Genomic DNA, 16,787 nt, shown 5'->3' on the forward strand with positions numbered 1-16,787 from the left:
TCTGCTTCTGTTAGGTCCATACCATTTCTGTCCTTTATTGTGCCCATCTTTGCATGAAAAGTTCCCTTGATATCTCTAATTTTCTTGAAGAGATCTCTAGTCTTTCCCTTTCTATTGTTTTCCTCTATTTCTTTGCATTAATTACTAAGGAAGACTTTCTTATCTCTCCTTGCTATTCTTTGGAGCTCTGTATTCAAATGGGTGTATCTTTCCTTTTCTCCTTTGCCTTTAGCTTCTCTTCTTTTCTCAGCTATTTGTAAGTCCTCCTCAAATAACTATTTTGCCTTTTGCATTTTTTTTTTTTTTTTTACAGCTCACTGCTAAACCACCATTGACAGGAGAAATGTTGGATCCCAGCAAAAACAGATAGCCCGTGTCCAGGGGCAAATGAGAAGCCCCAGCAAGGCAGCAGGACAGGTGAAATCACGTTTAGAATCAAACCCCATACCCACCAGAGATGCTTGGAGGGCTCAAACAAAACCTTGTGCATACCAGGACCCAGAGACCCCACAGAGACTGAGCCAGACCTGTGTTTCAGAGTCTCCTGTGAAGATGCAGGTCAGCAGGGGCCTGTCGAAGAGGCAGGGGCTCTGCGTGTGGCAGATCTGAGTCACACAGCCTGTGGCATAAGCCCTCTTGGAGGAGGTCCCCAGTAACCCCACCGTAGAACCACCAAGCAGACGACCCACACACTGCAGAACAATTGTATCCCACATCAAAGAGCTGGAAGGATAATATAACCTGGCATCACAGGGAAAAGACATAGAATGTTTACATTTGGAACCTTCCAAAGCTTTGCTGTGTGCTCCTCAGTCTTCGGCTGCTTCTGATACATATTCTATTACTTTAATAATGCTAACTGTAAAAACCACACTATCCTGAGTTCTGTAAGCCATTCTAGCAAATTATCATAACTAAGGGGATACCTGCATTTGTAGCTATTTGATCATAAGTAAGGGTGGCCTGAGGATCTCTGAACTTGTGTCTAGTGTCTAAAATAAAGACAATCTTGTGAAAAACTATGTCCTTAATATGTTAGGACTATGTCCTAACTCTGGGCCGTGTTGTGTCAGAAGTCATCACAAACCAAAAGACTAATAGAAGAAATAAAGGGTAAAAAGTTCCCAGTTTTGATGGAAAATGTTAATTTATATATCTGAGAAATGCAGTGAGGGTATATCCACAAAATGGTTTTTCAATCTCAGCACTATTGACATTTTGGACTAGATAACTCTTTGGAAAGGGAGGTGATGTCCTGCTGTTTTGGAAGGGAAGGGACGTCCTGAGCACTGCACGAGGTTTAGCAGCATGCCTGATTCACTCCCACTAGAAGCCAGCAGCACCTCTTTCCTCCCCAAACTATGACAACAAAAAATATCTCTATATATTGCCAAATGTGCTGCCAAGTGGGGCAAAGTTGCTTACTAATGAAACACTACATGGCTATCTTAAAAAAACTGAGAATACTCTATACACCAAATTAGAAAGACTTATGTATTTTGTTAAGTGAAAAAAACCAAGGTGTAGTATAGTTATGCATTAATAATTTGTTACCACTTTGAATAAAGGTTAGGAAGGAGTAAATTTTCATTGTTAGCATATAGATACAAAAATGTTTTGGAACAACTCAGAAGAAACTTAAAACAGCAATTACCTATTATTGGAAGGTGGGTAGATGGATGACTAGATACAGAGGGAGATTTTTTTTTTTACTCTTATGACAATAACCAGGGGAATTTGTAGTAAATAATTAAATACACAGTTCAAAACTGACAAATCATTTGAGTCTTTCCATTTGATCAGTCTTAATAATCATCATTTATAAGAATGCCAGACCTTGATTTCCCTCTCAAGCTACTGAGAATCCCTAAGTATACTGAGATTTTTTTTCTGTCTATACATTGCTTTGGGGTCCTGAAATATCTGTACAGTAAGTCATACTTTGATGTCTTGAAAAGCAGAAAACTAAGAGAGTAGAAATACTGTAATTTGTTGCAAAAAAAAAAAAAATGTAACATATTATAAGTAGGAAAAACTCAAGAGTTTCACTCTAGGCATGCTGTTGTCATTTGAAAGATGACAATGATTTCTGTACAGAAAATGTTAAGAAATCTACACGCACCCACACAAAAGACTAACAGAGCTAATAAACAAGTTCAAGTTCACAAATAAACTACCCCAAAATTAAAGAAACAATGCATTTACAACAGCACCAAAAAGAGTAAAATATAAAATACTAAGGAATAAGTTTAACAAAAGTCTAAGACTTCTTCACTGAAAACTATGAAACATCATTAAAAGACAGTAAATGGAAATGCGTCCTACATTCATGGGTTGGAAGATTCACTACAGTTAAGACATCAATAGTCCCCAAATTGAACTACAGATTCAACACAATTACTATTAAAATCCCAATGGCCTCTCTCTGGTAGAAACTGACAAGCTTATTTTAAGATACATAGGGAATTAAAGGGACACAGAAAAGCCAAACCTTCTTTTTTTTTTAAGGAATACTAACAGTCCAATCCAAAGTTTTATTTACATAAAAATCATTTCCCCGACAGATTAAGGGCACAGTCAGGCTAAAGAATAGCCTTGTTCCCATTAGTAGCCACATCACAGAATACAACAACAGTTATATTTATGGTGACCTTGACATTTTCTCTCGGTATATGAGCCAAGTCCTTTATATTTGGGAACTAAACAGCCCAGACTGGGACTTTTTCTAGAAACATTAGAAGTCTACTCCAAAGGAGAAATGATGCCTCCATCTCCAGAAACTTAAAATTGTCGGTACATTTCAAATATTAATACTCCAGGTACAAACTTTCAGGAGGAAGCGACCACCCCCAGCCATCATCTTCCTCCCAGATATATGAGTATATATACACATGGGCATGCATCTATTTTGTGTATGCATTAAAGACTGGTAATATGGTGGCTAAATCAGAGATTTGGGGCTATGTTAATTTTCTTTCAGCTGCTTTTTCGGGTTTCTTTGTGTTTGGAATTTTAAGATTCATCTGAACATGGAACAAGCACAAAGCATACGTGTAAAGCTGAGTTTCAGGGGCTTTTTGTCGGCTTGAAGTCTCTAATATTTTATTTCCTCTTTCTTTGATCTTTCTCCTAAAAAACAAAGACCTACATGACTGATTAATTAAGGTTTTAGTTAATCAAATTTCACTAGGGATTTTACAAATTTTATAGACAACTGTCTTGTAAGCTGGCCTGATGCAAAATGGCAGATGGGGCATGTCTGACCATAGACAGGAGCCCAGTGAAAAGAGTAGATTGAAAACCAAAGGTGTTCATGTAAATCAATGTGATTAGGAAAAGTTCCTTTCTAAAAATATTCATTTTAGCAAATAGTGAGCTGAAATTTGTAATGTTTACTCAAAACCACACAATGAGTTTTAAAACCACAAGTGTAGCAAAGCCGCTCAGTTGCGTCCGACTCTTTGCCACCCCATGAACTGTAGCCTACCAGGCTCCTCTGTCCATGGGATTTTCCAGGCAAGAGTACAGAAGTGGGTTGTCATTTCTTTCTCCAGGGGATATTCCTGACACAGGGATCGAATCAGGTCTCCTGCATTGTACCTAGACGCTTTTACCGTCTGAGCCACCAGGGAAGTGGGCACATAATTATCTTGTCTGAAGCTCACTTTGAACTCAAATCTGATTTTTTTTAATATAATTTCAATCTTAAAACTATAAAGCAATTGGTTTTCTCTGTGCTTGAGTAGTTTTCCTGTCAGGCGGTAAACAGGCTAAGGCTTTTTTAAAAACTTCTTTACTTCAAATTAGCACCATAGTACATATTCATTGATGAAAATATGATAAATACAGAAGAGTTCAAAGAAAAACAATCATCTGTGATCTCGCCATGCTGTCCATGAAAAAGCTGCTCATCTGAGTTATTTATTTCCAGCCTGGGCTTCCCTGGTGGCTCAGATGGTAAAGAATCTGCCTGCAATGTGGGAGACCTGGGTTCAGTCCCTGGGTTGGGAAGATCCCCTGGAGGAGAGCACTACAACCCACTCCAGTATGCTTGCCTGGAGAATCCCCATGGACAGAGGAGCCTGGCAGGCTACAGTCCACAGGGTCACAAAGAGTTGGACATGACTGGGTGACTAAGCACATTTCCAGCCTAACACACACACACACACATATACTTATGTCACCTACTCAGACACATTCACATATACACAGTAATAAGATCAGCCTAGCCACACTACCTTATATAATCCATTTGCTGGTCCGTGGCAACATGTTGTAGACATGTCTTTAGATGGTCTTAGTTAACGTCTTTCTAACGGCTGCATTGTGTTCCACCATATTGTTGGATATTTAAATCATTTCTCATTCTTTGCTGTTATAGAGACTGCTTCAGTATACATTTATATATTTCACATTCATATGTTTATACATTTAATACTCACAAAAGAGCCAAACATTCTTAAAAACAGAAAAACACTAAGTTGGAAAACTCAAACTTGATTATGATTATAATCAAGACTGTGAGGTACTTACATAGGAAAAGTAGGTTAACTGAAACAACAGACGGTCTAAAAATAGACCTATACATTAGTGGGCAATTTATTTTTGACAAGGGTACCATGACAATTTAACAGCGAAAGGCTATTCTTTTCAAAAATGGTACTGGGGCAGCTAACTGAATAGTTCAAAGATATCCAGCTGCATGTCTCAAATTGGACATGGAAAAAGAGATAGACTCCTACCTCACTCCACATACAAAAATTAACTGAGGATGGATCAAAGAACTAAACATTAAGAGAAATAACTATAAAATACTCAGAAGAAAACAGAAATCTTCATTACCTAGGATTAAGTAAAGATTTCTTACATATGATACAAATAGTACAAGCAACAACAAAAAAAGTAAACGGACACTACCAAGAAAGTAAAAAGACAAACCAGAAAATGAGAGAAAATATTTGACAATTATATACATATAATAAGTAATTCATATCCAGAATACATAAATAACTCTTATAACTCAACAGTAATAAAACAAATAACCCAATTAAAAACAGGCAAATAATCTGAATAGACATTTCTCCAAAGAGGAAATAAATGGTGAATAAGCACAGGCAACAACACTCAACATCATTCATGTTTGAATAATGCAGATCAAAACCACCATGAGATACCACTTCACACCCACTAGCCTATAACCAAAGAGACAGATAATACCAAGTATAAAAAATGGAACCTGTATACATGTTTAAGTGTGCAGCTGCTTTGGAAAACAGTCTGGCAGCTCTCTTAAAAACAGAATTACTGTTAAAAATAGAACTAAACTGACACACAATTCCACTCCGAGGTATATATCCAAGACAACTGAGAACATGTCTACAGTAAAAGTTTTACACGATCGCTTATAGCAAGCAGCAGCATTATTCACAGTAGCCTCAAAGTGGCAATAACCCAAATATGCATCAACTGATAAATGCACAAAACGCGGCCTGTCCATTGGAGGAACTATTATTTGGTGATAAAAGGAATGAAGTATTGACATATGCTCCAACAAGGATGAATCTTGAAAACATTATGCTAAGTAAAAGAAATCAATCACAAAAGACCAGATATTACCTGAACCCCTTTATATAAACTATCCAAACAGGAAATCCACACAGACTGAAAACAGACTGATGGTTGTCAGGGGGTAGGGTAGGGGATAATGGGAAGCAATTGCTGCTGGGTGTCAGGTTTATTCTAGGGGTAATAATGCTCTGAAATTAGACAAAGGTGACAGCTGCATAATTCTGTGTATATACTAAAACCTACCGCATGTCCACCTTAAAAGGCTGACTTTTATGGCATGTAAGTTAGATGTCAATAATAACTACACACACACACATATGGCATATTTGAATTTCTCTATGTCAAAATTCCTTAGAAGTAGAATAAATGTTTCTAAGAATGGCTAAGTTCTTAGGAATTTTTAGTATAAAATTTAATCTTAAAGCCAATAAAATTAGTTATTTCAAAAACAATGTATAGAAGTCTCACGAATATTTCCACTCCCAGAATTTGCTGGGAGTCTACAAATCAGTTGAGAGTGGTACAGAAAACAGTGATACTTCAAGAACTTTAATGCCTAATACAGAGACTACAAAAATGTAAGCAAACCATTCTCTTTCAAAATCTACCCAAAACACTACTTACCAAGTACACTGCTCTTTGAAAGAAAGTTGTGGTCTCTAGGATTTTGTGCATTGTAATGGTTTCCAATTCATCAGGGTCTAGCTGCTCCCTTTCCAAGGGCACTCCATTGAACAGGACAACTGGCAGTGGGCCAACTCCAGTCTGCTCATAGTAACTTCTTGCTTCCTGAAACACATGGGACCACAAACAGGATATTTTTGTCATTCCTGAGAAAAATGGAACAAAGCATATTTTTGACATATACATGTTCTAATAAGAAAAAAAAATCAACAGAAATATAGAATCCAAGAGATAACTGTAGAAAACTTATTTTCAAAATATATAAAAAACTAACAACATTATAAATCACCTATACTCCAATAAAAATTAATTTAAATATATATATAAAGAACATCATAGTTAATATCCTACTAGGTAAATTTGAGTTTAAACTACTGAGGTTTAATAAAACCACAAAACCTTATAAATCAAGAAGTAGTTGAAGGTGGGGATGAGGGTAATTTTAAGCAGCCCAGGCTAACAGATCTGAATTATACATATTACAGCCCAAACTACACAACAGACCTTTCTGCAATGATGGAGATATTCTATCTTCACTGTTCAATGCAGTAGCCACTAGCCACATGTAGCTATTGAGCACAGGAAACTAATTAATTTCCATTTTAAAAGCCCACGTGACCAGAGACTACCATAATGGGTGGCACTACTATAGACTGTCATAAACTATTAGTGCTCCTGGGCAGATAACCTGAGATGAAATATTTACATCCAATTCTCAATTTAAAAGGGTCCATATCACCAAAAAAGAAATTACACCTGCAGAAACCAAAACAAGGCTGGTGAAAAGACAGTGCTCAAAAAATCACTCTATAATGTACTAAGCTCAATCTTTCTTTTCTTCTCAAGGACAGAAGAAGTTCCTCGGCAGGGAAATACCAGGTGAAAAAATACATCTGAGACTTTTCCAAAAATCTATATAGGTACATTCCTCCAGATACCAACCACAGACTCAAGACTAAGTTTTTAGAGTAAAAACTATGTCATTACCCAAGACATAAAAAGTTTATAAGACATCCTTGTTAAACACCTTATAACTGATATTTTCTGAAAATAGCAGAAATTTAAAGTATATAACTTTTTGAGATAGCACGAATAGAAAAATGTGGTAACTGATACTAGTCATAAGCTTAGTTTCAGATCTAGCCACAGTGGTAAATGATACTACAGACTTCGATGATGGACTATAACAGGGCACGGCGAGAAAGACTGTGAGCGCACCATTTCTCTATACCATTCTAGGTTGATCTCTGCCACGTCTCTATGCCAGTGTTAGAACCTTTCAAAGGTACACCCCCAAAACTTATATTAATTCTGTTCTTTGACATCTCACCTATTTCAAAGAAGTTCCTAGACACCCAATTTTAATATACTTTGAGCTCTGAAAATTTACTGATGGATTCCCCAAGAAAACAAAACAAAACCCACACTATAACTCAGTAACAATAGGAAGTAAGTAACATTGGCTTTCTCTGAAAGTGGTAATTGAGTAAAAGTCAAGAGTGGGAGGGAGATGTTTTGACTTTCCATTTTCACAACCTGCAAAAAGATTATCAGACTAAACAATAGAATGCAGGCCAATAATCCGAGTCACACTTAAAACTTTTATGTGAGAATTTCTAGAAACCGATCACTAAAAATGCTAATTATACACAATTTTGAAACACTGATTACAAAGTCACAAATGAGTCATTCATAAAAAGATAACTGAGATTAATAAAGACCCAGAGATAATATGCCAGCAGTAAAATGTTGGCATGAATAATTTAGAACTTTTCTTACTTTGGCTTTAAAAGATACAAATATGCACCTATCAGACTATATGCTCTTCAGTTCAAAAGATCTACTTTAATTGTACTCCTTAGTTATAGAAACAATTACTTCTTTCAGATATCAAACACAGAAGATAACAACGTTTCAAATTTATAACAAAAGACTCAGATATCTGTAAATATAATCACATTTGCCAATTGTACTCATTTCTCCTTTAAAAAAACATGCACTTATTCTTTCTTTTCAAAAAAATCTATTTTCCTTGGGCTTTTTCATATGAAGGGTACATGTCCTGCAAAAATCTTAAAAAATTAAAGAATCTTATTGATCATTAGATTCTTAGGACTTCTGAGAATCTCACAATAATCTTCTCTTGAAAGTATGCGATTACTTAGCTAGGAAATTATGACCTGTTTATATGAGAAGGCCCACTAACCAGTACAGATGAGGCAAATGGCCAAATGGGAGAAATGACTGAGGAGCTGGGTTTGTGATACTCTCACTTGATTCTTCAGCAAAATCAAGATTTCAGTGCATAAAAGACAACACGTGAAAATACCACTTTCTGTGAACCTTATTTAGGGACAGTTAGATACAGATTGGGCTTCCCTGGTGGCTCAGACAGTAAAGAATCTGCTGTAATGCAGGAAACCTAGGTTTGATCCCTGGATCAGGAAGAATCCCTGGAGAAGGGAATGGCTATCCACTCCAGTATTCTTGTCTGGAGAATCCTATGGACAGAGGAGCCTGGCAGGCTATAGTCCAAAAAGAGCTGGACACAACTGAAGCAACTTAGCACCCACACATGCAGATACAGATTATACAACTTATTTAGATGAAACTGTTTTATAAATGTAAAGAGCTAAATGTTAAATTCTTAACAATATCTATCTCTTTCATTGATCAATCTCTATATCAATAGACGTAAAAGAATGATCACCTCAAATTTATTGCAGTGGAGACTGCTTCTTGAAACATTTTTCACACATATACACAAACCCAATATTGGTTGTGAGAGAGTTTCATTTTTCAATCAAATGTATAATCTGCTAAATGAAATCAGAACTTTAGATTTAATATATTTTTCTTCAGAAGTAGGTATTTCTTTAACAGTGCTTGCTAATTATGCACTATATGAAAGAAACATGACAGCAAAATAGTATGCTATTTTCTTATCACTTTTGTATCTATGTATTTATATAAGCTATCACTGAAAGCCTGTATTTCAAGAGTGAATTATTCATTTGGATATAAATGAAAATTCAAGAAGATGTAATAACTGATTCTCTGTTGCACAAGATAAATTGATCATAAGAGGTAAATTTTAGAATGTTATCATTTCTTTTAACGTAACAATTATGTTTCCAGCATTGTTTTAGCAGTCTATTAACATAAGCCTTTTCAAGTTTAAAAAGGCAAGTTGGGAGGCTTTACCATACAGGACAAGTATTAAGGTATTAAGGTAATCCATGCCCTAGAAGCTTAATACTCCTTCTCACATTATTATGCTTTAAAACCATTACTATTATAGAATATGTCCTTCATCTCTAATACATCCAACTCTGCATATGTATCATTAAAGAATATGTTATTAATAAAATATATTATAAATATTAAAACACACCCTTTCCTCCAATTTGTCCATTGTATTCAATGTTTTTAAGCAATTCCTTTTGATATAGCAATCACCCACAATTAAAAAGGCAACACATACTTTTTCTTCAACAGAATGATAGAAAATCAAAGTTAAACATTTTCCAAATGTGAAATACGAGAAAATTCCATTAATTTCCTCAAATATTCTCAAGTGGCCCTCCTTTCCTTTTATTTCACTTTTCCTTTTTCTACAGAGTACACCTCACGTTGGTTGTGAAAAAAATCACCAGCACGTGCCCATATCAATATTATTTTATTAAAAAAAAAAAAGGAAAGTGACTGAACAAAAGGTTGCAATACAATAACGGAAACATGTTCACTCTAAACTGCGAAGACCTCATGACCAGCTTCAACTTCAAACCCAATTGGATATTTCTGAAAACAAGGAGATTTAACACTGAGGCAGGAGTGATTTGGGGGTTTCCCAGGTGGCTCAGCTGTAAAGAATCCACCTGCCAATACAGGAGATGCAGGAGATGTGGGCTCAATCCCTAGGTCAGGAAGATCCCCTGGAGGAGGAAATGAAAACTCCAGTATTCTTGCCAGGATAACCCCATGGACAGAGGAGCCTGGCGGGCTACAGTCCATGGGGTGGCAAAGAGTTGGACACAAGCAAGTGACTGAGCATGCACGCAAAGGAGTGATATCAGTTTCATGGCTAAATAAGACATCCCTCATTAGTGCCTCCCTCACACAAAAGCAACGATTCGGCATCCATCCACAGGCAAAAGTGTCTCTGTGGGAGCTCTGGAATCCAGCACCAAAGGCCAAGTGGCCCAGGAGAAGTGTTGCCCACCCATGCAGCAGGGAACAGGCAGACAGACTTTGACAACGGCTGTGGCCTCTGCACTGGCCTTTGAGCTGGCTCCAGGGAACTCCTGGGAACAACTATCTTAAGCAATCACCCATGGATATGATGCCAAAGAAGGTCTAGGTTTCCAGCAGAGAAGTTCCAGGACTTTGTCCACTGGACACATTGGTGAGACTAAGAGAAACAGTCTGACTTTATTCATATCACTCTCCTCCCAAGTCAGCACAGCTCAGGGACACAAGAGAGATTCTGAGCCTATGATTTCTTCCACAGGGGAAGTAAGAGCAAGGGAATGAGCACTCAGCTTCCCCAGCTATGTGAGATGCTGGCAAAGAGGCTCATTTCTGTTCTGCCCCATCCAGAATACAGAACTGTGAGCAGCTTCACCAAGTGGGAAGGCTGGGAGAGCAGCAGACAGTGCTCTTCAGGCATTTAAGGAAGGCAGATCCTACTTACTGCATCAAGAAGCCCACCTAAGAGCCACCCAGGACATCTCATTCACAGATCTCCCCCAGATGGCTCATGGGCACCCTACAGTGCTCTATACACCTTAACCCACATAAACCTGCACACAGAGGCTGGCTCCCAGTGTACAATCCTGATAACGGCAGCAAGAGTGAACTTTGCCAATGGCTAATGAGGACATACAGAAAGCCAGTCCAAACCCGTGGGCCAGAAACAGACAAAATTTGAACTGTAGTGCCACTTTGGGAAAAACAAAAAACGGGCCTGTCAGCACCCAGCCTGGGGCACTGTAGAATCAAGAAGAGTTAAACAAGCTTCAGAAATCTGCACAAGAGGGAACAACAGCATGGAGTACATGTACCCACAGATGTTCTGAGAAAGCCTCAGAATTCCTAACAAGGCTGGAATGAAAGGTATTTTTCTCCGAAAGCAGAGAGCAAAGACTGGGAGAAGTGACTGCTACCAGTCACTTCTGGTAACAACATAAAAATGCAACGAATATGCAAAAAATTCAAGAAACTATAACATTACCTAAGGATCACAGTAATCTTCCAGTAATCAATCTTGAAGACATGGAAATCTGCAATTTACACAATAAGGAACTCAAAATAGCTGTCATAGGGAAACTCAGTGAGCTACAAGACACAGAAAGACATTCAGTAAGATCAAGAAAACAATACACAAACAAAATTGGAATTCTGACAGAGAGAGAGAGCATAAAAAAGAACCAAACAGAAATTCTGGAGCTGAAGAATATAATGAATGAAATAAAAAACAATATAACATTACCATCAGAGTGAAATCAAGTAAAAGAAAAAAATCTACAAGTTAAAAGACAGAAACTTTGCAATTATCCAGTCAGAAGGCATCAAAGAAAAAAGAAATTAAAGAAACTTAACTCTACAAATGACAAGAGTATTCAGATGAAGCATGAGAGAGCCCTCAACCACAAACTTTGTAGCAATGACCTCCACACTCAAAGAGAACATAGAGTCACTTGAATTCCCCTCTAAAGATGATGCAGTTCACACATGAAACTCCATCTGTTTTTCGATATAAAGAATATGCTAATGAAAAGCAAAAAAAAAAAAAAAATAGAGTTTTAAAAGTAACTAAGGCTATAATAATTTGCTATTAAATATACATGGTAAAGAATCTGCATGCAATGCAGCAGACCGGGTTTGATCTCTGGGTTGGGAAGATCCCTGGAGGAGGGCAGGGCAACCCACTCCAGTATTCTTGCCTGGAGAACCCCCATGGACAGAGGAGCCTGGCGGGTCCATGGAGTCGCAAAGAGTCAAATACAACTGAACGCCTAAGCACAGCACAGCACAGCACATACAATACAGAATTAAATTGTGATGTCCAAAATAAAAAGGAGGAGGGAATAAAAGAGTAGTTTTTATAAGTGATCAAAGTTAGAGCATCAACATAAAAGAGACCGTTAATATCTACAAAATATTTTATGTAAGACTCATAGTAACCACAAAACAAAAATCTACAGTAGGTTCACAAATGATAAAGAGAAAGTAACCAAAGCATACCATTATGGAAAATCATCAGTTCACAAAGGGAGGCAGCAAGAGAGGAAGAAAAAAACAAGAAATACAAATCAGCCTCAAATAACTAATGAAATGGTATTATATGTCCCTTACCTATCAATAATCACTGTTACTGTATTAAATTCTCCAATCAAAAGGTATAGAATGGCTGGATAGATTAAAAAATAAGACCCAACTACATAAGCCTACAATTCATTGCTGCTTTAAGAACACAAAAAGACTCAAAAGTGAAAGAAAGGATAAAAAAGATACACTATTCAAGTGGAAACCAGAAGAGAGCAGAGGTAGCTATAGTAGTGTTCAGTTGTCTTAACTTTCTTTGAAACAATTTTAATAGACCATATTGTGACAGCTGTCCCATCAGCAAGGATTTTTTTTAAAAACTTATTAATATTGGTGAATTTTTGCATAGCCACTTTAATACTGAAGATGGGAGGAAAAAAGCAACCTTTCTGACATAATTATGCTTTATTCAGAAAGGTAAAAACACAACTGAAATTCAAAAGAAGATTTGCGCAGCGTAAGGAGAATGTGGAATGTGCTATGACTCTGTCAAAAGTGGTTTGCAAAATTTTGTGCTGGAGATTTCTCACCAGACAATTCTCCATAGTTGGGTAGACCAGTTGAAGCTGACAGCAATCAAATCAGGACATGAATTGAGAAAGGGAAATAGCTGACATACTAAAAATATCCAAATCAAGCACTGAAAATTATTTTGCACCAGCTTGGTGACATTAATTGCTTTGATGTTTGGGTTCCACACAAGTGAATAAAACCTTCTTGACTATATTTCTGCATGTGATTCTCTACTTGTAATGAAAACATTCCGCTCTTAAAACAAATTGTGACAGGTGATGAAAAGTGGATACTATACAATAATGTGGAATGGAACAGATCATGGAACCACCACCAACTACACCAAAGGCCAGTCTCCATCCAAAAAAGGTGATATTGTATATATGGTGGGATTAGAAGGGAGTCCTCTACTATGAGCTCCTTCCACCAAACCAAAAGATTAATTCCAACAAGTACTATTCCCAATTAGACCAACTGAAAGCAGCACTCAACAAAAAGCACCCAAAATTAGTCAAGAGAAAATGCATAATCTTCCACTAGGATAATGCAAGGCCACAAGTTTCTTTAATGACCAGGCAAAAACTATTATAGTTTGACTGGGAAGTTCTGGTTCATCTGCTGTATTCTCCAGACATTGCACCTTCGGATTTCCATTTATTTCAGTCTTTACAAGATTCTCTTAATGAAAAAAGTTTCCATTTCCTGAAAGGCTATAAAAGGCACCTGGAACAGTTCTTTGCTCAAAACGATAAAAAGTTTTGGGAAGATGGAATTATGAAGTTGCCTCGAAAATGGCAGAAGGTAGTGGAACAAAATGGTGAATATGCTGTTCAATAAAGTTCTACGGGAAAATGAAAACATGCCTTTTATTTTTACTTAAAAACCAAAGGAACACCCTGGCCAGCCCAATAACAATTACAATTTGCAAATGACATGATTTTATGTGTAAAAAACTATAAAGAAGATTGCACTAAAAATTATTAAAAATAATAAACAAATGCAGTAAAACTATAAGATACAAAATCAACATATAAAATATGTTGCATTTCTATATACTAAGCACAAAGAGAAATTAATGTTTATAATCACAACAAAAACAACAGAACACCTAGGAACAAATTTAACCAGGTGGGTGAAAGACCTGAAACACACTGAAAACTGTAAGACTGTTGAAAAAACTGAACACACAAATAAATGGAAAAATATTTCATGCTCACAGATTGGAAAAATTAACACTGTTAAAACATTTGTATTACCTAAGGCAATTTATATTACAGATGCAATGCAGTCCCTATTGAAATCTCAAGAACATTTTTCATAGATATAGAACAAAAATTCTGAATTTATACAAAAATATAAAAGACCTAAATAGCCAAAACAATCCTGAGAAAAACAACAAAGCTGGAGGTTTCATACTTCCTGACTTCCTTATATTACAAAGCCATGGTAACCGAAACAACATGGCACTGGCAGGAAAATAGATACATAGATCAATGGAACAAGAAATAACAGCCCAAAAACAAAACCAAATATATAGGGACAATTTATGGCAAAGGGGCAAAGAACGTACAACGGAGCAATGATAGTTTATTCAACAAATGGTGTTGGGAAAAATGGACAGCCACATGCAAAAAAACAAAAAAGAAAGAAAGAAACTAGACCACTGTCTCATACCATATACAAAAATTAATTCAAAATGAATCAAAACTTTAATGTAAAACCTGAAACCACAAAGCTCCAAGAAAAAAGAAAGGCAATATGCTCATTAACATTGGTCTTAGCAATATTTTTCTAGATATGCCTACTCAGGCAAGGAAAACAGAAGTAAAAATAAACAAATGGAATTACATCAAATGAAAAAAGCTTCTGCATAGCAAAAGAAAAATCACTAAAATGAAAAAAAAAACTACAAAATGAGAGATATTTGCAAATAATATCCAATAAGAGATTAATATGCAAAATACATATAAAGATCTCAAACCACTCAAAACACCACCACCAACAACAAAAACAACCTGATTAAAAAATAAGCAGAGACCTGAATAGACATTTTCCAAAGACATACAGATGGCCAACAGGCGCATGAAAAGATGTTCAATATCACTAATCATTATGGAATACAAATCAAAAGCACAGTGAGCTATCACTTCACACTTGCCAAAATGACTACTGTAAAAAAGACAGACAACAAAAAATGCTGGTAAGTATGTGAGATGGTTGGATGGTATCACTGACTCAATGGAGATGAGTTTGGGTAAACTCCAGGAGTTGGTGATGGACAGGGATGCCTGGTGTGCTACAGTCCATGGGGTGGCAAAGAGTCAGACACGACTGAGCAACTGAACTGAACTGAACTGATGTGGAGGAAAGGGAATCCTCCTGCACTGTCGGAATGTAAATTGGGGCAGCCACTATGAAAAACAGTATGGAGATTCCTCAGAAAAGTTAAGAATAGAACTACCATATGATTCAATAATTCTACTCCTGGTAATTTATCCAAAGAAAATGAAAATACTAACGTAAAACAATATATGCACTTCTATGTTCATCATGACACTGTTTACAACGGCCAAGATACAGAAACAACCCAAGTGTCCACCAACAGATGAATGGATAAAGATATGAGATATATACACACATACTATAGACTGCTGCTGCTGCTGCTAAGTCGCTTCAGTCGTGTCCGACTCTGTACGACCCCACAGACGGCAGCCCACCAGGCTCCCCCGTCCCTGGGATTCTCCAGGCAAGAACACTGGAGCAGGCTGCCATTTCCTTCTCCAATGCATGAAAGTGAAAGTGAAGTCGCTCAGTCTGCTACTCAACCATACAAAGATGAAATCTTGCCATCTGTGACCACATGGATGGACCCTGAAGTTAATAAGCTAAGTGAAATAAATCAGATGGAAAAGGACAAATACCACAGGATTTCACTTATATGTGAAATATAAAAAGCTAATAAACAAGCAAAACAAAATAAATGAACAAACCAAACAAAACAAACATGTAACAAAGTAGTGGATACTGGAGAGGAAGAAATGACTAAATAGGCTCAACTAACTGTATAGTGATGGACAGAACCTAGATTTTTGGTGAGCAAGTTGTAGGGGATACAAAAGTAGAAATTAAATGTTGTACACAAGAAACTTCTATAATGTTATAAATCGATGTTAAGCTAAAGGAGAGGAAGGGAGGAAATGAAAATAAACCGAATGATGAGAAAAACAAAAAAGCGAAAGGCTAAAAACAACTGGTGCTGAATTTGGTGTGCATAAGACTTGAGAGGGAAATTATAGAATCTAGGATTCTGTACTCAGACAAAAGACCAATTATAAACAATGCATTCAGTATCAGTATGGTTTCTAATGAAATGATAGCTCAGATCTCAAGCAGATGAATCAAATGTCTTGTCTTTCATTCAAAGAAATGAAAAAAGTTGGTAAATAAATATACTCTTACTGTTTTAAATTGTTTCAGAAATGTATTTCGATTCCTTGCCTCAACACTTATTTTCAATAAACCACCATGTTACTGTTTGCAATAAAGGTCCTTCACTGTATTTACTTGTCTCATTATTATCTTTAAATAAAGATTTTAAAATATTTCCCTACATCTTTATTATCAGACTTTGCCATTCTGTTGATTATATTTCTTACTGCATTTCCACCTTTAGCCTAAACAATTAATACATGACG

At 36.6% G+C, this 16,787-nt stretch overlaps 1 protein-coding gene across 2 annotated transcripts in view; it reads right to left on the minus strand.

The window, feature by feature from the left end:
• UGGT1 (UDP-glucose glycoprotein glucosyltransferase 1) overlaps positions 1-16,787 on the minus strand; it is a 111,051-nt gene that overhangs the window by 52,077 nt on the left and 42,187 nt on the right. For both annotated transcript variants that reach the window (XM_019968868.2, XM_019968860.2), the window contains exon 18: positions 6,193-6,357. In XM_019968868.2, coding sequence (XP_019824427.2) covers positions 6,193-6,357 — 165 coding nt within the window. The remainder of the gene's footprint in view (positions 1-6,192; positions 6,358-16,787) is intronic.

Source organism: Bos indicus, chromosome 2, assembly GCF_029378745.1.
Source record: "Bos indicus isolate NIAB-ARS_2022 breed Sahiwal x Tharparkar chromosome 2, NIAB-ARS_B.indTharparkar_mat_pri_1.0, whole genome shotgun sequence".
NCBI lineage: Eukaryota > Metazoa > Chordata > Mammalia > Artiodactyla > Bovidae > Bos > Bos indicus.